Below are 20,959 nucleotides of genomic sequence, written 5' to 3' on the forward strand. Positions count from 1 at the left end.
CAAAGAGTCATTTTGAGCAGGAATGGCTCTTAAGACAAGATTTTTCAAGAGTCACAATCATTACCCGTGACATCTCGCCAGAAGCTTTTGTCCCATGAGGTCCTCATAGGAAAGCTGTTGATGGTATGGGCTGGATGAACAGGCAGTGAGGCAGCCTGAAAAGTGGCTGTATGGCAGGACCCAGAGGGTTGAGGTCAGCAGTACAGACTCTAGTTGGAGGCCAGTAACTAGCACTGTACCTTAGGGGTTGATGCTCAGTCCTGTCCTGTTCAACTTCACTGATGAGCTGGATGATGGGGCAGAGTGTACCCTCAGCATGTTTGCTGATGACACGAAACTGGGAGGAGTGGCTGATACACCAGAGGGTCGTGCTGCCACCCGGAGGGACCTCGACAGCCTGGAGAAATGGACTGACAGGAGCCTCATGAGCTTCAGCAAAGACAAATGCAAAGTTCTGCATCTGGGGAGGATCAACCCCCTGCACCAGCATATGCTGGGGGCCACCCAGCTGGAAACAAGCTTGACAGAAAATGGGGTTCCTGGTGGACGCAAGTTGAACATGAGGCAGCAATAGAAGGCAAATGGTATTCTGGTCTGTGTTAGACAAAGTATTGCTGGCAGGCTGAGGGAGATGATCCTTCCCCTCTCCTGAGCATTGGTGAAGCCAGACCCGGAGTCCTGTGTCTGCTTCTGGGCTCCCCAGTACCAGAGAAACTCTCTCGAGTCCAGCAAAGGGCCACGAAGTTGGTGAAGGGACTGGAGCTTCTCTCACTGCAAGGAAAAGCTGAGAGACCTGGAACTGTTGAGCCTTGAGAAGATGCTGGAGGGAGATCTTACTAATGTGTATAAATACCTAAAGGGAGGGTGTAAGGAAGACGGAGCCATGCTACTTCCATTAGTGCCCAGGGGCAGAACCAGAGGTCATGGGTGCAAAGTGAGACACAGGAGACTGCCCCTGAACATCAGGAAACACTTTTTGACTGTGAGGGTGACTGAGCACTGACACAGGTTGCTCAGGGAGGTTGTGGAGTCTCCATTTTTGGAGATACTCAAAAGCCCTCTGGATATGGCCTGTGCAGCCAGCTTTAGGTGGCCCTACTTGAGCAAGGGGTGTGGAATAGATGACCTCCAGAGGTGCCTTCCAACCAACTTTTCTGTGATTCTGTGATTTCTAAAAGCAAATGCTAAAGAAAATTCTCTAAGTTACTGAATGCTGGAAGAGAAGACCAGTCTCAGTAGTATTTAAATATAGTGATATTTTGATCGGAGATTCTATTCATGACCCTAAACACTTGTGGTTTTCTTACTTTTAAAAAGACTTTTTAAATTACTTGACTTGTAATGAGCTGTTACATTGATCTTCTTAAAGCAGAAGTGGTAGTATCTAAGCAGAACAGTAGAAAAGCTGCTAGCAGTAAGACATGAAAATTACAGCCTAAGTATGCATAATACATTCATGAATACAGTTTTTAAAGGAGCCATTAGTTAATTTTACTACTTTGTATTGCTTACAGAATTACAAATCTGGTTTTGAATAGGAAACAGACTTAAAAGCTGGCAAAGAAAATAAAGAGCACTTGTTAGAGACCATAAGAAATAGGGGTTTTAATATTTTGCCCTATTTGAGCTGCCAGTCCTAAGGCTTTTGACTTAAAATACTATTTAAAGTTCAATGCATTTATGATACAGTTAGAATATAGTAATGTAGAGCCCATTCTGGAGATGCAGTGCTTCATTATGTTCATGTTAAGGAAGGCTGGGATTGCCTTCACCAGTTCTCGGAATGTAGCCTGCTGCTTGCATTTATACGAGGGGGTGAGTCACAGCCTTCTATACCATGAAAACTTTAACGTTACTATCCAAGTAGTTTATGATGTTAATTTTATGTAGGTTAGGTGTGAGTATCTTTTCTTCATATTCAAGGGTTATTTTCCAGCCTAGTTACCAGTGTACTCTGGAAGGATTGAAATGCTTTGTACCTACATGCAAACAACTTGGTAGTTATCCAAGTATCATAAATATGTGTCAGAAAATGAGAGCTTTGTTTCATTCTGATTACTGAAGTTCTGGATCTACTCTTAAGACTTCAGTAACGTTTTCTATACTGATTCACTGTAAGAGGGATACTACATCCTGTCAACCCCAGAGCTCAGCACGCTGTTGCCCTATGAAGAGGTGTGCCCAGACTATTACCAGCATCGTCTTGGCTGCCTCCTCATGCTTCATGTATGCATTCATACAGCATATGCTCAGCCACCTTTATCATCGAGCTTATTCTGTGGCTCAGTCTGTTTACCCACTGTCACCTGTGATAGTAACATAAGCCTTACCCGAACGTGAGTTTTGCTACCTGAAGTTACTGATGAAGCTGAAGAAGTTTCAGCTTCCCTGGAGCAGCAGCTGCAGTTATTCCTCTCTGCAGCTGTAATTCCTGTGCATGGAGAAAGAAAGAAAAATAAAGTGTACACTTTTACCCCTATTACAGCAGCTGGTTTTGCAGTGGTGTAGGTATTCCAGAAAATTCTGTGATGAAACCAGCTAAACTAGGGAAGGTTTTGGTGTGAACAGGATACAGTGGATTGATAACCAGCTGAAATGTAAAGAAGAGTTGTCGTGGTTTGAGCCCAGCCGGTAACTCAGAACCACACAGCCGCTCGCTCACTCCCCCCCCCCCCCTTCTTCCTCCCCCCGCTCCCGGAGGGATGGGGAGGAGAATGGGAAGAATGCAACTCCCACGGGTTGAGATAAGAGCAGTCCCGCAACTAAGGTATAACACAAAACCACTACTGCTACCACCAATGATAATAACGATTAGTGAAATAACAAGGGGAGAGGATACAATTGCTCACCACCCGCCGACCGATACCCAGCCCGACCCGAGCAGTGATCTGGGCCTTCCGGGTAACTCCCCCCGGTTTATATACTGGGCATGACGTGCTGTGGTATGGAATACCCCTTTGGCTAGTTTGGGTCAGGTGTCCTGTCTCTGCTTCCTCCCGGCTTCCCCTCCTCCCTGGCAAAGCATGAGACTGAGAAAGTCCTTGGTTGGAATAAACATTACTTAGCAACAACTAAAAACATCGGTGTTATCAGCGTTGTTCCCAGGCTGAAAGTTAAAAAACACAGCACTGCACCAGCTACTAAGCAGGAGAAAAATGACTGCTATAGCTGAACCCAGGACAGTATCCACCCCTTATTCCATACCATTCACGTCATGCTCAGATCCCACATCTCTCAGCACACCATCACCCCTGTCCCATATATACACATATATATACACCCACACCCACACACAGAGAAAGATATCGTTCCCTAGTCCATGGACCAATCCCTGTAAAATTGCTGAACTCATCCAGTCCATGATGTCAGGTTCCATCTCTTGTAATAGTCTTTCAGGGCAGGAGGGACGGTACATGGTGTTGGGTTGTTGCCTGCTGATGATACCGCCAAACTCATCTGGTCACTGCTGAGCTCATCTGGTTTCCTCAAAATTCATTCTTTGTTGAGGTGATGATCGGAGGGAAGTCAGGGTCAATGGCTGGTGACCTGAAGATATCTAGCTGGTGGGCTATAAAAGTGTTATAGAGCAGGCAACAGCGTACAATTGAGTTCATTGGCTGTTTTCCCCCAAAATCAAATCCCCTTGAGGTACACATCGGACTTCCCCATCTTCCCGCATTACCCACCAAGTATATCCAGGTCCCTGAGCAAAAGCAACCCCACGAGTGGGTTTGCCTTTACCTGAAGCAGGAATAACCCAGACTGTCTTCCCCAACAAATTCTTTATGTGCACCACAGGAACTTTATCCCCCTCTACAGTACGTAAAAGTTCTGATTGGGCTGGGCCAGCCCTGTTGGCAGATCCCCTACTGTTGACCAACCAGGTGGCTTTTGGTAAATGTGTATCCCAGTGTTTGAAAGTCCCACCACCCATTGCTCTCAGTGTAGTTTTTAACAGCCCATTGTACCGTTCGATTTTCCCAGAGGCTGGTGCATGGTAGGGGATGTGGTATACCCACTCAATGCCATGCTCTTTGGCCCAAGTGTCTATGAGGTTGTTCCGGAAATGAGTCCCATTGTCTGACTCAATTCTCTCTGGGGTTCCGTGTCGCCACAAGACTTGTTTCTCAAGGCCCAGGATAGTGTTCCGGGCAGTGGCATGGGACACAGCGTATGTTTCCAGCCAGCCGGTGGTTGCTTCCACCATGGTAAGCACATAGCGCTTGCCCTGGCGGGTTGGTGGGAGTGTGATATAGTCAATCTGCCAGGCCTCCCCATATTTGTACTTCAGCCATCGTCCTCCATACCAGAGAGGCTTTAACCGCTTGGCTTGCTTAATTGCAGCACATGTTTCACATTCGTGAATAACCTGGGCAATAGTGTCCATCGTTAAGTCCACCCCTCGATCACGAGCCCATCTATATGTTGCATCTCTGCCTTGATGGCCTGAGGTGTCATGGGCCCACCGGGCTAAATATAATTCACCCTTATGTTGCCAATCCAAGTCCATCTGAGCCACTTTAATCTTAGCAGCTTTATCCACTTGCTGGTTATTCTGGTGTTCCTCAGTGGCCCGACTCTTGGGTACATGAGCATCTACGTGGCGTACCTTCACCACCAGGTTCTGCACCCGAGCAGCGATATCTTGCCACAATGCAGCAGCCCAGATGGGTTTACTTCTGCGTTGCCAGTTGCTCTGCTTCCATTGCTGCAACCACCCCCACAGGGCATTTGCCACCATCCATGAGTCAGTATAGAGATAAAGTACTGGCCATTTTTCTCGTTCAGCAATGTCCAAGGCCAGCTGGATGGCTTTCACCTCTGCAAATTGACTCGATTCACCCTCTCCCTCAGCAGTTTCTGCAACTTGTTGCAGGGGACTCCACACAGCTGCCTTCCATCTCCGATGCTTTCCCACAATACGGCAGGACCCATCAGTAAACAAGGCATATTGCTTTTCACTCTCTGACAGTTCATTATATGGTGGGGCCTCTTCAGCACGCGTCACCTCCTCTTCTGGTGACATCCCAAAATCTTTGCCCTCTGGCCAGTCCATGATGACTTCTAGAATTCCTGGACGACTGGGATTTCCTATTCGAGCTCGTTGTGTAATTAGTGCGGCCCACTTACTCCATGTAGCATCAGTTGCATGATGTGTAGAGGAGACCCTGCCTTTGAACATCCAGCCCAGCACAGGCAACCGGGGTGCCAGGAGGAGCTGCGCTTCAGTTCCAATCACTTCTGAGGCAGCTCGAACCCCTTCATAGGCTGCCAGTATCTCTTTTTCAGTGGGAGTATAGCTGGCCTCGGATCCTTTATATCCCCGACTCCAAAAGCCAAGGGGTCGACCTCGAGTCTCCCCTGGAGCTTTCTGCCAGAGGCTCCAGGTAGGACCATTCTCCCCAGCTGCGGTATAGAGCACATTTTTCACATCTGGCCCGGCCCGGACTGGTCCAAGGGCTACTGCATGAACTATTTCTCGTTTAATTTGTTCAAAGGCTTGTTGTTGCTCAGGGCCCCATTTGAAATCATTCTTCTTCCGGGTCACGTGGTAGAGAGGGCTTACAATCAGACTGTAATTTGGGATGTGCATTCTCCAGAACCCCACAACACCTAAGAAAGCTTGTGTTTCTTTCTTGTTAGTTGGTGGAGACATTGCTGTTATCTTGTTGATCACGTCTGTGGGGATCTGGCGGCGTCCATCTTGCCATTTTATTCCCAAAAATTGAATCTCCTGTGCAGGTCCCTTGACCTTATTCCGTTTTATGGCAAAACCGGCCTTCAACAGGATTTGGATTATTTTCCTCCCTTTCTCAAAAACTTCTTCCGCTGTATCACCCCACACGATGATGTCATCAATGTATTGCAGGTGTTCTGGAGCTTGCCCCTGTTCCAGTGCAGTCTGGATCAATCCATGGCAGATGGTAGGGCTGTGTTTCCACCCCTGGGGCAGTCGGTTCCAAGTGTACTGGACGCCCCTCCAAGTGAAAGCAAACTGTGGCCTGCATTCTGCTGCCAAAGGGATTGAGAAAAATGCATTGGCAATGTCAATTGTGGCATACCACTTGGCTGCCTTTGACTCCAGTTCATACTGAAGTTCTAACATGTCCGGTACGGCAGCACTCAATGGTGGTGTGACTTCGTTCAGGCCACGATAGTCTACTGTTAATCTCCACTCTCCATTAGACTTTTGCACTGGCCATATGGGGCTATTAAAGGGTGAGCGGGTCCTGCTGATCACTCCTTGGCTCTCCAGTCTGCGGATCAGCTTATGGATGGGAATCAAGGAGTCTCGGTTGGTGCGATATTGCCGCCGGTGCACTGTTGTGGTCGCAATTGGCACTTGTTGTTCTTCGACCTTCAGCAACCCCACAACAGAAGGATCCTCTGAGAGACTGGGTAAGGTGGACAGCTGCTTAATTTCCTCTGTCTCCAAGGCAGCGATACCAAAAGCCCATCTATACCCTTTTGGGTCTTTGAAATACCCTCTCCTGAGATAGTCTATGCCAAGGATGCATGGAGCCCCTGGACCAGTTACAATGGGGTGCTTTTGCCACTTCCTCCCAGTCAGGCTGATTTCAGCTTCCAGCATAGTTAACGCTTGGGATCCTCCTGTCACTCCAGAAATAGAAATGGGTTTCACCCCTTGATACCTTGATGGCATCAGAGTACACTGTGCACCGGTATCTACTAGAGCCTTATACTTCTGTGGGACTGATGTGCCAGGCCATCTGATCCACACAGTCCAGTAAACCCGATTATCCCTCTCCTCCACCTGGCTGGAGGCAGGGCCCCTCTAATAGTGATCACAAAATTCTCCACTTCTGTCTTGTAGAAAGGGATTAGTATTCCTTATCACAGGAGCTGGAGTAAAATCAGCTCTTTCGCTCCATCTGGGAAACTGCTCGCCAGAGACTGGAGCAGCAGCTTTCCTGGGAGGATCATCCTTGACCATTGTTCTCCTCTTCAGTTCACGCACCCGTTGCTCCAGAGCTGAAGTAGGTTTTCCATCCCACTTTCTCATGTCTTCTCCATGATCCCGCAGGTAAAACCATAGGGTGGCCCGTGGGGTGTACCTCGTATATTTTCTTTCTCGAGCAGTAGGGCGCCTTCTGTTGATAGCTGAGACATGGGTTGGTACGCGTGGAGAGCTGGATAGATCGGATAAATCGTCTCTCAATTGTTTGAACTCCTGGGACAGTTTTTCCACAGCTGAAATGATGGAAGGGGTGAGATTGTCTTCGAACTCTCGGAGTTGACGAATCAGGAAATCCACTGTTGGTGATACTCCGTCATTCCAGGTCATTGATGCCAATGTGTGGGCATACGATGATGGCGCACTCCGTGTAAGTTTCCGCCACATGGGTCGTGTACATTCGACTTCATCTGGGTCTACGGATGTGTTCCTGGAATCCGGCCTACGATAGATCATCTCTATAATGGCTGATTCCCTCAGGGACTGGATGCCTTTATCGTGGTCCAGTTGGCTGAGCGATTCGTAATATCGTCTTTGTAGGGAAACCTTTCCTTCACAGCTGCCAGGAGCCGCCTCCAAAGACTGAGGGCTCGCTTCTCTCTTGCAATCGCTTTGTCAATTCCTCCTTCCTTAGCAAGTGATCCCAGCTGCTTGGCTTCCCTACCTTCTAGTTCATGACCGTCGGCCCCATTGTCCCAGCACCGGAGCAACCAGGTGACAATGTGCTCCCCTGGAAGACGGGTGAAATCTTTTCGCATATTCCGTAGTTCGGTTGAGGTCCGGGGTCGAGAAGTGACCTCTTCTTCTTCTTCCTCTTCCTCTGACCCACGTAGTAGTAACTCTTGTTCAGGTGCTGTTGCATATAGTAATGGCACTGGGTCTTCATCTTTCTTCGCTTCGCGGGTTGCTCTTTGTGCCTTTCGTTTGCTTTTGCTTACAGGGGCAACAGACATTGTCACAAACTGGCCATTTGGTTTAGCTGCAGTGTTTGTCACTGTGGTTGGAGTGGCTGCAGTGTCTGCCACTAGGATTGGAGTGGTTGCAATGTCTATTGCTGGGGTTGGTGCAGCTGTTGTGCTTGGGAGTTGAGTAACACCAACAGCTGCATTATCTGTTGCTGTCGGGGTTTGAGTAGCTACTGTGCTTGTCACTGGGGTTGGTGTAGCTGCAGTGCTTGGAGTAGCCATATTGTCTGTTGCTGTCGGGGTTTGAATAGCTACTGTGCATGTCACTGGGGTTGGTGTAGCTGTGGTGCTTGGAGTAGCTATATTGTCTGTTGTTGTCGGGGTTTGAGTAGCTACTGTGCTTGTCACTGGGGTTGGTGTGGCTGCGGTGCTTGGAGTAGCCACATTGTCTGTTGCTGTCGGGGTTTGAGTAGCTGTTGTGCTTGTCACTGGGGTTGGTGTAACTGCTGTATTTGAAGTTGGAGTAGTTGCGTTGTCTGTTGTGGTCAGGGTTTGAGTAGCTGTTGTGCTTGTCACTGGGGTTGATGTAGCTGCTGTACTTGGAGTAGCTGTGTTGACTGTTGTGGTCAGGGTCTGAGTAGCTGCTGTGCTTGTAGTTGGCATAGCTGCGTTGTCTGTTGCTTTGCCATCAGATCCAGAGCCATTTTTTTCCCTTTGAAGGTGCTGGATAGTGTTGAGCAGGGCTCTGTAGGCATAGGCCAAGCCCCAGCACGTTGCCAAAATTTGTCCCTCTCTGGTATAACCAGGACGACAGCACACCTCGTTTAAGTGTTTTACTAGTTTTTCCGGATGTTGCACTTGTTCAGTGGTGAAGTTCCAAAGCACTGGAGGGGCCCACTGGCCTAGGTACTTGCCCATACTATCCCACACACCCTGCCACTCATAACTGTCCAGCCTCAGGGAAAATCTCCTGGTGGTCCTCCTATATCGTCGTCTAACCCTAGACCAGATTCGAACCTGATACTGCTGAATTTTTGACATTAAACGAAATAGGATGTTCCTACGACGGGATGGCCGTGGGTAAAACACACTCCGTATGTGTGCCAACATGCTGATCCCCAGCACAATCAGCAGGCAGGTTTCAAGGGTACTCAAAGGCCATCTAAAACCTTCAGAACTCTCAATTGCTGTTGCAAATAGGCTGGTGGGGGAACGGGGGGTGAAAGAGAATGCTTCCTTCGTAAGTTTACCCCCCGAGGAGAAAAAAAAAGATATGCAATTGCTAAAATATTTCATTATATACCTCCCAATGTATAGTGGTGATGGCCACGCTGGAAGCACAAACCAGACCAGTTTCATGATCAATGAGTCTATTGTATTACAAGTCATTACCATGAAGTACAGTGAAACAAGAACCTTAGCCCAGGCCCCCCAGCCGATAAACGCTAAAACAGCAAATAGTGGCTGTAAGTAAGGTACAACATGCTGAAACTCTGAGATCAAGCGCAACACGTCTGAGAGCCAAATAATCACCATTGTGACGAGTAGTAACAATGAATGCTTATCACAAATATGATTAAACACACTCTGGTCAGATCTGTCGTTATCTCAACCTTTCGTGCCCCACGTTGGGCGCCAAAAAGAACTGTCGTGGTTTGAGCCCAGCCGGTAACTCAGAACCACACAGCCGCTCGCTCACTCCCCCCCCCCCCCTTCTTCCTCCCCCCGCTCCCGGAGGGATGGGGAGGAGAATGGGAAGAATGCAACTCCCACAGGTTGAGATAAGAGCAGTCCCGCAACTAAGGTATAACACAAAACCACTACTGCTACCACCAATGATAATAACGATTAGTGAAATAACAAGGGGAGAGGATACAATTGCTCACCACCCGCCGACCGATACCCAGCCCGACCCGAGCAGTGATCTGGGCCTTCCGGGTAACTCCCCCCGGTTTATATATTGGGCATGACGTGCTGTGGTATGGAATACCCCTTTGGCTAGTTTGGGTCAGGTGTCCTGTCTCTGCTTCCTCCCGGCTTCCCCTCCTCCCTGGCAAAGCATGAGACTGAGAAAGTCCTTGGTTGGAATAAACATTACTTAGCAACAACTAAAAACATCGGTGTTATCAGCGTTGTTCCCAGGCTGAAAGTTAAAAAACACAGCACTGCACCAGCTACTAAGCAGGAGAAAAATGACTGCTATAGCTGAACCCAGAACAAGAGTGGAGAAAACCTCAAAGGGAGTTGGTGAATGGAGGGACTATGTAGCTATTGTATACAAAAGTGCATGGTGGATGGAGAGGAGCAAAGTACAAAGAGCACTGCTTGGAAGCCACAGAAAATAGAAAAGGTTTTGTATTAACTTTAAGAGCAATTGCTGATGAAGTGAGGAACTACTATGAAGGAGAAGCAGCTGAGTGTTTGGGTTTGCATGAACCAGTGATACTAACAGTGTCTGCAGAGATCAGTAGCAAAGGAATGGTGCAAGATTGGCAGAAATCTGAAGGTAAGTTTGAGATAGAACATCAACAGTATTCTGACAGCAGAATGATATACTTTGCCACATGTTAAAAATCCCTTGAGGAAGGAGCAAATTTATTTGATGAGAACAGCAAATAACTTTTTTTCTGTAACTTTATAGCATAAAGGGAGGCTGAGAAAACTCACAGCTTCTCAGGAGTAGTGTACTGCCTGCATCATCACTGCAGCATCCCCATGGTCAGGAAAAATGAGGAAATGATTTTGCAATATATATTTTGAAAGCCTGTTGAACTGTAGCAAATGACAAAGCTTTGCTGTGTTTGAGATGGCAATAGAGCCATTCGGATTTTGACTCGTGATCCCCAAAATTGCCTTGCTTATGCAGTTAAATTTCTTAACTTGCTAGCAGCTGGTACAGCCAAAAGGTGACAGACAGGCCTTGGAGAATGGTCTGTCAACACAGTGTGTGAAGACTCATACATTCCATAATGAACAAGTCTACGCTTTATGTATTCCATTTTTTAAGTTGCTTTGGCTACAAGTGACTTCTGCCTATAATGAGTTTTACTGAAAGCTGGTTATGGGCATGAAGAAAAGTGCTGGTGGTGAGGAAATACTACTCTGTTTTCTACTCCTGGTGGCTCTGTAGCTGTTCCTACGAGGAATCACACTCAAATTACCCAGTTCTTTACTTCCAGACAGCCTCTAAAAATACAGTTGTTTTTTGTCACACACAGTTCTCTAGCAACAGCAGCCTTCAATATTCAATAATTCAGTATTTCAATAATTCAATAGAGGCCAAGGCATTACATGAGGTTGAGGCTGTGTGGGGTTTAGGAGAGGAAAATTGCAGTAGAACAGGGTTATAATAGTTACAGGCACTTGCATAATCAAGGAATGAATTGTATTGGGTAACGCTTTATTTTAGAGTTACTGTACTTTAACATTTCTGGGCATGCAGATAGGAGTGTTTTGTCATTTAGTTCTTGTCTACTTGGACTGTAGGAACAATTCTGGACAGTGGAGTGTGTAAAACCTTTTCCTGTGTATGAAAAACTGTATGAAACAAAATCTGACCCTTAAACTCATGAATAATTTGATGACAAATTATTAGTTCTTCAGAAGATTATTTCATCCTTGGTTCCTGAGTGGGCTCCTACTGAAGGAATGAATCCAGTACCTGCTCTTAATAAAGTTCTTAGTTATCATTTTGGGTATCACTGAGTACTGGAGCAAAAAGTAGAGAAATCTTCTAAGAACTAATTGGAAAGCAGGAAGATCTGTATGAGTGCAGCAGATTCATTGCTTGTAAAGGAAATCTAAGCATAAGTGACTTGGCTCAGTAAGTGTTTAACTGGTAATTGTGATACCACATGTCTGTGGTACTTGGTTGCCAGCTAGAGTTAAACCATGACAATGTGTAATTGCTTAGAAGGAACTCAAGGCACTAAAGAAAATGGTTTTAAAAAGATCAAATAATAGCAGTACTGGTCTTCTTCAGTTGCTTTTACTTGCCTCTTAAGGCTTTTTGCAGTAGTTCTTTTTTAGCTCCAAAATGTGAAGCTAACAAATGACTAGCTTCTGCAGCAGCAGTTTGTTCTTTGCTAGCTTTCTCTCTAAAGATACTTCCAAAGATGTACTGAGCCATTGGACTTTTCACCTGGTGGAACTGAAATGTGTTCTGTTCAGAGTTTTTAGTGAATTAATTGTGTCTGCATAACAGGGTTTTCCCAGAGTCGCTGGCCAGCCTCCGTTTTCTGGGAACCTGGGCCTGGTCCCCTTCGTGATGCCATTACCCTTCAAGGACAATGTCGGTGATACTGTGTATGTTAAAAGGGGCCTGGGTCCCTTTTGGCCTAGAAAAAGTTACTTTATATCGAGCTATTGTAGTTTTGAGCTGCTCTTGATTTGCTTCTCTAAGTAAAATTCTGAAGTGGGTATAGGATCCTTTTTCATAGGAAATTATAGCTTAGTAATAGTAGGTTGGCTTTTCTTAAATTACTCTGCCCATGTCACCACACCTGCAGGCTGCAGACAGCTGGATTTCCATAGTTGACTTTTCTGCAAGGTTTGAATTCTATTCTGCTTGAGAAAGAAGGGTTCCATTTCTCTCTGTCTTGACAAGTTAAAAAGTCATTTTTTACATGTAATTTAATACTGCTCTGACATTACCTGTCTCTGCAAAACTGTGGCTCTTTAGAGATACTTCATCCACAAATTTGGTTCAAAAAGCACAAGGGAGTAATATGTACTATTTCACTGTATAAGCCAGTTCAACAGGAAAACACACTAATAGTAACATGTAATGATAATTTCAGTATTACATTTATTTTAGGCAAAGGGAAACAAACCAGAGCATATTAAAGGCAAATTTAAAGGGAAACTAATAGTATAATAAGAAAGTAAATATATATTATTATAAATCAGCAGAAGCTTTATTATCAGTTACAACTACTGAGTAGTTTACTCATTTGAGTATCCTAGAGTTGTTTTTCATAAAATCTATTCTTGTTTTGTTTTTTTTTAACAAGTACCTTTAAACAAAAGTCCATGGCTTCTGACCTGAATTACCCTTTGGAATTACAGTGTTTTTAAATTGGACATAAAGTCTAGTTCCATAACTTGGCTGTCTGAAATCAAAGGCAGATAGATAGTTGTACTGAGGGGTACCAAAAACCCCAGCAAAACAAACCCAGGGTACTTAACAGTTATTAAAAGCTACACACTTCATCCTAAGACACAATCATTTTTGCAACTACTGTATGACATAAACACTGTGGAAGCTTGGTCTATTATGTTTTTGTGTCTCAGCTATTGAAGTTTGTTCTCCTGCTTTCCAAAACCTTAGCAAACCCATCAAATGCTCTTTTCTTCTTAACAAAAACCTGGCCCTGTCCTAAATTGGTCTGACCTCTTTGATGGAGTTTTTCAGTTGAATTTTGGAGGTTGACAGCTGCTGTAGGATTGTTCTGCAGTCCTGTCAAAGTAGTGTCATCCTCCACCTTGCTGGAATCAGTGCTTTTGGAGATTGTATTCCCTGTAGTTGTTTGTGGGAATGAATATGAACTGTATTGTGTGCTTTCACTGAAGAAGCCTTGTGGGACTGAGAAGGAATATGCATCCTCATCACTCTGATCCAGTTGGAAATAATCTTCTCTGTTGAATATTGGTTGTGTTTTCCCGGAAGAGTGAAGATGCAGCAAATCTGGTTCTTCAGGCAGGCTGCAGTTGCTGGTATCCTGTAATTCTGTGTATCCATCACAGTTTTTCTCATTAAAACCTCTTTGCGATGTATCTGCATGAGCCTTAGGTGTGTTCGCCTGCTTCCCCTGTGGTAGCAAGTCTTCTGTGTCTGTAATAACCGTAAGATGTTTTTCAGCTATGTGTTCGGGCAGAGAGTGAAGAGGTGAGTCATTGCTGGAATGCGGTAGCGATGTTGTTTTAACAATTTCGTCCAAACCAGTATCAATGGGAGCAAAAAAGAAATCACTGTCCTCAGATGTGTTTCTCAATGCGATGCCCCCTTCACCATGATTCTTTTCAGAGGAGTTCCTATCTGTGTGTTCATCTGTACTTCCCTCTGGTGCATTTTCTTTTTGTCCAGTGGGACTGAAGCTGAGGGAATGCTGTGGTTTGGTGGGAAACTGATATGGCTGCAGCTCAGCCTCTTCAGGAGTGTTCTCTGTGTCTGCATCGTACATGGGAGAATGTTTTAATGAAAGTAATGTGTTACCAAAATCCGCACTTGGATTGCAGAGAGAATCAGAAACTAAGTTCTGTGCTCCTGACTCCACATTAATAAAGCAATCAAATATATTAGGAATGTCTTGACTTGTAGAACTAGTTGTGTCTGGATCTGACATGCTTACACGGCCACTGCATTTGTCAGCATAAGGCGGTGCTGTTTCAGGCATGATGGTGTCTGATCCATAATTAATAGTGGGTTCGAAATTCGCATTGTTCTTGTCTTCGTTTTCCCCAACGTGCTGAAGTCCAGCAGCAACGTTTGCAGACTCTGTTGGTGTTGAGCACTTCTCAGTTCCACTATCCCTATCAGCTTCCCCTAGTGATGACTGACAGATCGGCAGGTTGTCGCTAACATCAGCTTGTTCCAGTTCAAAGTCCGCTAAAGAACTACAGTCGCTTATTGTGAATGGAGCCCCCTCATCTGAAGAACTATCATCAAATATATCTGCTGAAGCATCTTTTCCATTTGTGGGTTCTATTTTACAGTTATACTCTGTAAGAGGAGTGTTTTCTATTGTTTGGTAGACACTTAAATTCTCAATATTTGTATTTCTCTTGCAGCTACTGGGTAAAATAAAGTCTCCCACATCACTGGTTAGATTTACGTTGTCATTTAGATGAAGTTGTTCATTGCAGCTTTGCCTTCCAGGCATACATTTTGTAGTGCTCATGGTTTCATTATGTGGAACAACACCTTTTCTTTTAGGAGAATCTGGTGTAGCCTTTGTGATGTCAGATTGCAGCAGACCAAAGTTGTTGCTTACCTTGCTGCTCCTAGAATCTTGTGCAACTGTACGTGTTTGTATTGTGGAAAATGGAAAGCCAGTTTCTCCCTTGAAGGATAAATCTGAATCTGAAGAGCCGGTGTGATGTGAGTAAGAGTCAGCATTAGATCTCCTGTGTATGGGAGGGATCCTGCTCTTCTCGGAGGCTTCATTATTTGCATATATTGGATCTTTCTGTAGTGAAATGTCATTAGTCTTTAATTTTCTCGGCGTTACTTCCTTGCTGTTCTTGTCATCTATCCTTACAGAAAACAGTCCATTATCATCAACATTTACATTTTCATCATCGCTGATACTAGTTTTGATGTCTGAAAAAAATGCTTTTTTCTTCACGTTAGTCTCATCATTGCTTTGTTTCTGGTACTCTTCTTCAGTATTTGGTGCACGTACACTGCTACCAATGACATTTTCATGCGAAGCAGAGGTTTCTGCAGGAAGAACGTATACGTTTCTTGAAGAATCCTCATCACAAGTGAGCAAACAGTGCTGTGTATTGGTTGGTTTGCTTGTGCTTGCAGAGCACTCTCTGCTCAAGGTTTCATCTGAAAAAGCTTGGTTAGAATAAGTGTGTTCTGAAGCTGAATTCTTGTTCCTGCACATGAGTCGCCACAGGCTTCCAAGGTAGGGTCTAGCAAAAGCACCCAGGCAAAAAGCACAAACAAACGTAATGAGCACCGAGAGGCAGACAGCCAGTGCAAGGTCTTGCTCTGTTCTCCCTTGTCGAAAAGCAGGGTTAGCATCCCGGGCTTTGCGAACCAAAAATGGTGAGCCCCTTTCTTTCACCTGTATATCATAGATGAGATATTTCTTCTTTGTTGTATTAGAAATACACAAATATAACCCTTCAGCGGTTTTCTCAGCATTGTATATCACTAAATTATTCATTTTATCCAGTATCACGTGAGGAAGACTATTATCTCTTGAAATTCTGCCATTAGGTGTCCACCAAGAGGCTCCATTATTATTACCTGAAATAAAAGAAAATAGAAACTAGATCTTTCTTAAAAGCATGGGATACTTGGTTTTCGAGGTCAAGTTATTTCTGTAAGAATATAGTGACCTAACTTTGATAATCTCAAGTATTTATTATAAAATCCATTTTCTTTTTATCATCCAAAGTCATTTTACATGATACCAAGTATCTGTTAAACCATCATATGCTCCCCCCCCCCACATTTAAAACTGTACATATAAGGTCTTAATAGCGGGCTTTACAAGAAAATAGCATGGCTGATGGAGGAGGTCATTGAAATTAGCTAAGTATGTTCTGGGTTGTACTAGAAACACCTGCTGATGTCCCTCGTGGAAGATCTGTATTTATAGCCAGCTATCTCCAGTGTGGCCTCAGTCACTGTGTGCAGCAATGAGATAAAGCTTCACTAGAACTTTCAGTGTTTCTACACTGTGATTTTCCTCTAGTTACTGCTTTGACTGCATGTCCTCAAACCACGACACTGCAGCAAAAAGGTCTGAAAACCGAAGGTATTTGTATCTACCAAGCAATTGTTCCAAACTTTAGCTGGTGTAGGCCGTGGCTGTTTGTTTATTTTGGAATATGTTTCAAGGCTGTATATACCCCTTTGCATTTGGATCTGCTTGTGTTCCCAGTTGAGTTTTGGAGCAATCGAGTGTGTTGATCAGAGTTTCCATGACTTTTTCCTTGTTAATAGACAAAGCAGGTGGCATTTCTTATAGACCCTACGTATTTTCATTTGGGGGTGAAGAGTTCCAAGGGGAAAGACTTACCACCTCAAAGTGCTATTATCCATTAGAGTTAAACCATTCTGCCTTATGGCACAGGGCAAATACACCTTCTGCTCCAAGTTTGGTCTTAGTTTTCCTTCCACATGGGAAGTCCTAGCTCTGTATTAATTGGAAATGCTGACTGTTGGCTACAGTAGCTGTACTTATTTAGAAGAAATATAAATCCTGTCCCCTGCAAATAAACTTTCATTTAATTTTTCTGCAAATGAATTCCAGAAATGTTATAGTATCCTGCTCAGTTTTCTAGATGCCCCAGATGTGCAACCCTGCTACTCGGTCCTTTGTTTGCCTTCCAAAATTAACTGATAAATTTGCAATGTACTACTTAGTGAAGTTTATTTGTGTATAATTGGGCATCATTATTAGTTTAATGTAAGGAAAAAAATGAAGACTTCTTTGGGGAAACATGACTATCCAATATTCTAACGTGTATACTACTTTCTAATAATTTGCATGTTCATTGTTGTTCAGTTGTTTTTAAACAATATCTTTGGAAATCCACTGTTTAAAACAGATTTCTTTGATCATTCTGCACGCATTTGTTTTTCAGTAGCATATGGTTGGAGTCCCTGTTTTACATACCCCTTGTGTTGTCCAAGTTACAGTTTAGCACCAGTGTCTTCCCTCTTGGGATGACGGCCCTCTTGAGCAAAACACTGTCGCTGCAGCTTAAATGCCAACTTGAAAGATAGAGCAGAGGTTTCTGTGAGCTGGTTGCAGATTTATTATATGAAATACTCATTTTTTTCCTCGTGGGGTCAAAAAGAAAATGAATGAAATGTTTGAAAGCATTCAGTCTGCAGTGAAATATCCAGGCATTATTTGGCAAATCCACTTCAATTTGAAAGGAGTTCAAACTGATGAATATCTGTGGTAGAGTGGTGGTCAGAGCATTTCCGCGGAGATCCACCACCTAGTTGGAAATAAGTCAGAATTAATTTGATGATAAGCCTTACAATGGAATCCTAGCTGCAGTATCAACAAGAACATTTATTTTAGCATACAAGCACTTTGCAGTTCCAGGAACAATACGTCTGGTTAGGATTGCAGTAATACTGTAGACTACCTCTGTGTGCATGGGAAGCCGCGGGGCTCTCGCCATAGAAGGGATGAGGGTAGAGAAGGATGTGTGTGTGTGTTTAAGCCAGTTATGGATTGGTTTGTGGCATAGATAAATGGTGAATTTAGGGTTATATTTCGTATATTTACAAGTGTATGTGTTTTCCTATATATGAAAAGCAAATATATATTATACACCAATAATAATTATTTGCACCATTTGCTTTAGTTTTTAAAATCGTATAATAATCAAATACCAATATAAACATGCTGAATAGTTGATAATTAATATCTTTAACAGTGATTAACACAAAACATTAGAACAGTTGTAATACTGCTTTACAACCTGTAATTTGTTGAGCTCCCTGAAGGCGTCTGGATGAATTTTAGTTATCTGGTTGTTTTGCAAGTTGATGTCCTTCAGCTGTGAACAGTTCTGAAAATCATTCAGATCAATCTGTTGTATGCCATTGGATGACATACAGACACTTTGCAGAGACTGCAGCAGGCCTAGTCCTAGGAAGAACAAAACTATTTCACATTTCATGTTCTTGTTTTCCCAACTGCATCAAGTGGCTTTTAAAATTCTTTGCAACAAAATTCCTTCCATTCCTGTTGCAAAGAATGGCTGCAGGCTTTGAGTTATTGTGCCTTTCTTATTCAGTGCTTGTCCTATTCTAGAAGTTGCACAGCAGCAGGTAGCATGTTAATACGTTCCCTGTCAATGCATGTTTTAAACATTCACAGCTCCGCAAAAGCAGTAACATTCCTTTGTGCTATCAATCAGAATTATTCTGACTGTGATCTCTGTGCTTTGAGCACGCTTCTCTGGAGAACTGGAGGTAGGAAAGGAGGAGTGGGAAAAGGGTGGAATATACTCAGTTTATAAAATCTGGGTATGTTAATTGTAAATAAATGATGGAGATGCAGAAGGTGATACAGTATCTCTTATTCATTGCTGTCTGCAAGTCCTTTGGAGTTTTCCATTTGAACCCCATGCACAGGATGTAAACCTGACTGAAAACAAAAATGTGTTGTTTCTTATGCCTGTCTGCCAATGAATTATCAAGCATGACAGTATATTCCTCAGCATATCCTAGTTATAACAGCATCTGTCTTGTGTAAGCAGCCCTTTTGAATGCTGGTGATACCTCATTTTTCTCAGGTACTGCACGGGCAGCCCCCAAAGCTCCAGCCTGCAAATTCTGATGAGACAGCAGGCACGTGAACACTCAGCATCACCACAGTTTGTAACACCTGAATGTCACTCTAAAGTGATTTTTGATCATACAGCATTGTTGAAAAGCCACTATTTGTCCGTAAACATTTTGCCCTTGGCGTCATGTAGTTTGCTGGAAACCTCTTACTGCAGTTTGCTGTGCTGTTCCTTGAGTAATTGATCTTTGGGTTTATTGTGAAAAGCAGAGGGAATGATTCATTCCTGCTGTAAAGCTAGAGGTAGCTGATAGGAAAGGCGTTCAGAAGTTCTGGCAGCTCATAAATTGTTTCTTGCATGAAGAATTGTAGTTTGGATGCTTCCCTGAAGCTAAATTAGTGCCAGACATATATGTATGGCAGCTTCTGCTTCATTCTAACCACTGTTCGGACAATCTGAAGCATCTGGATATTATCAGAGATCAGTTAAATTCAGTAAACAATATACAGGATAGCATTGCTCATATGGCAGCTGCTTCTGCATTTAACCACTGTTTAGACAATGTGAATCACCTGTTCATGAGGACAGAGGCTGTCAAAGGCTGTGATGCCCAGCATAGTTCAGGGATGACAAACACTTCCTAGAAGTCTATCGAAACCTTACAGCCCTCTCTTGTCACTAGGTGTCACTTTGCTGGGGTGTCAGATGGCACAGAGCAAAATTGTTTTGACTGAGAAAAATACATTTTCCTGGCTTTGTGAAATACTGAAATCAGAGCAAGCTTTATTTAAAAGTTTTTACATTCTTCTGAAAATTAGTATGAAGTTCATTATCCATAATTTTCTTGATGTTAAGGTTCACGACTGGGTTGTGGAGGCTGATGGTTTTTCAAAGATCCTTTCTTCCCTTTATATACCACAAGCAAAAATACTGCTTGGGCTGTTAGAGGATAAATTTGGTTATATCTGACTGACGTTAAGGCAGTACAATTGCAAAGACCATATAAAAACCCCAGCCTAATCTGAAACAACCCATTTGTTTCAGTCTCTATTCGCACACAGATGGAACTTTTCCACACCTTAAGTGTAACTAAATGAGGTGGTCACATTCTGAATTCAGGCGGATGTTACCGAATCATATCCAAAACCAACTTACCCCTTGGGAGCGAGGTTCCTTTAAGGTTTGGAAATGCTTACCTCTTGGAACTGTATTAAGATTATTTCTTTCCACTGACAACATTTTCAAAGCAGGCAGGAGACGATCAGCTTGTGCAGGTGTAGGTATGTCCAGTGTAAGGGTGTGGATGGCATTACCATCGAGGATTAATGTTTCTAAAGCAAGTAAATTCCTACAAGGAGTTAAGGAGAGTTCAGAAATCAGGTTGTTACTGAGATTCAGGTGTTTTAGCATCCATTCTTTGTTTCTTCCATCAGTGCACAGGAAGGTTTTAATGTTATTGTAACTAAAATCAGCTGTTATTGCTGTTTGTGAGATAGCCTCTGGAATGGTAGATATTCCGGTATAAGAACAGTTCAGTAAGAGCTCCTCACCCCACCGGCAGTCTGAATGGTGATGTGCATCAAGAAGATTCTGCTGTGACTTGGTTCCCACTGAGCCAGGAAGATGACAGGAAAGGACCACAGCTATGACACTTAAGTGAAGGTTATCCATAGTATCTGTATGAAAGTGTAGAATGATGGCAAGTTCAGCGTAACAAGAGTTAAAGAGAAAGCGGAAATACTTGACATTAAACAAAATCAACACTGAACAAGTAATGAAGCATGACCAATGGTCTGCCTTAAACATTCACGTTTGGAGTCTTAGGTACTTTTCAAAAAGAACAGTCATTAACTGGTAACCTTCCCCCTCCCACCACCTCTCCCGAAAAACAATCCCAACCTTGTCTTTCTTTTCCAGCCCTTCAGTGGGGAAACACAGCTTCACAGGAACGTGTGAACTAACAATAGTGAAGACTTTTGAACTCTACTTCAGGAATCATACACAACTACCACTGAGCAAAGTCCACCAGATACAATCCATGACAAATACATATGGAATGCTTTTCATACTTACAGTTAATAAAACA

At 43.7% G+C, this 20,959-nt stretch overlaps 1 protein-coding gene and 1 long non-coding RNA gene across 4 annotated transcripts; one reads left to right on the plus strand and one right to left on the minus strand.

Moving 5' to 3' along the window:
- Positions 1–1,181: 1,181 nt before the first annotated feature.
- On the plus strand, positions 1,182–20,958 carry LOC115611071. Its single transcript, XR_003992448.1, has 3 exons — positions 1,182–2,607; positions 10,103–10,387; positions 20,791–20,958. It is a non-coding gene; the product is annotated as an uncharacterized LOC115611071 (long non-coding RNA).
- LRRC66 (leucine rich repeat containing 66) lies at positions 12,673–20,807 on the minus strand. Of its 3 annotated transcripts, XM_030493430.1 has the most exons (5): positions 20,773–20,807; positions 20,070–20,549; positions 18,064–18,233; positions 17,241–17,571; positions 12,673–15,862 (listed from the first exon to the last, which is right to left on the minus strand). In XM_030493430.1, exons 2-5 carry the CDS (start codon positions 20,542–20,544, stop codon positions 13,170–13,172), a joined length of 3,669 nt encoding a protein of 1,222 aa, XP_030349290.1. In that variant the 5' UTR covers positions 20,545–20,549; positions 20,773–20,807; the 3' UTR covers positions 12,673–13,169. The 3 variants fall into 3 exon arrangements, with proteins under 3 accessions (XP_030349290.1, XP_030349289.1, XP_030349291.1); XM_030493429.1 differs by lacking the exon at positions 20,773–20,807 and having other exon boundaries at positions 20,070–20,690; XM_030493431.1 differs by lacking the exon at positions 20,773–20,807 and having other exon boundaries at positions 18,064–19,812; positions 20,070–20,095.
- Position 20,959: the final 1 nt, after the last annotated feature.

This window comes from Strigops habroptila, chromosome 7, assembly GCF_004027225.2.
Source record: "Strigops habroptila isolate Jane chromosome 7, bStrHab1.2.pri, whole genome shotgun sequence".
NCBI lineage: Eukaryota > Metazoa > Chordata > Aves > Psittaciformes > Psittacidae > Strigops > Strigops habroptila.

Excerpts from the sequence above, each read along its gene's own strand:
- LRRC66 (XM_030493429.1), bottom strand. The coding sequence starts at position 20,679 with ATGTTTAAGGCAGACCATTGGTCATGCTTCATTACTTGTTCAGTGTTG. Across the intron at positions 18,234-20,069 it reads TCTTAATACAGTTCCAAGAG|GACTAGGCCTGCTGCAGTCT; the intron begins GTAAGCATTTCC and ends TGTTCTTCCTAG. Across the intron at positions 17,572-18,063 it reads GGGAGCTCAACAAATTACAG|GTGGTGGATCTCCGCGGAAA; the intron begins GTTGTAAAGCAG and ends ATTTCCAACTAG.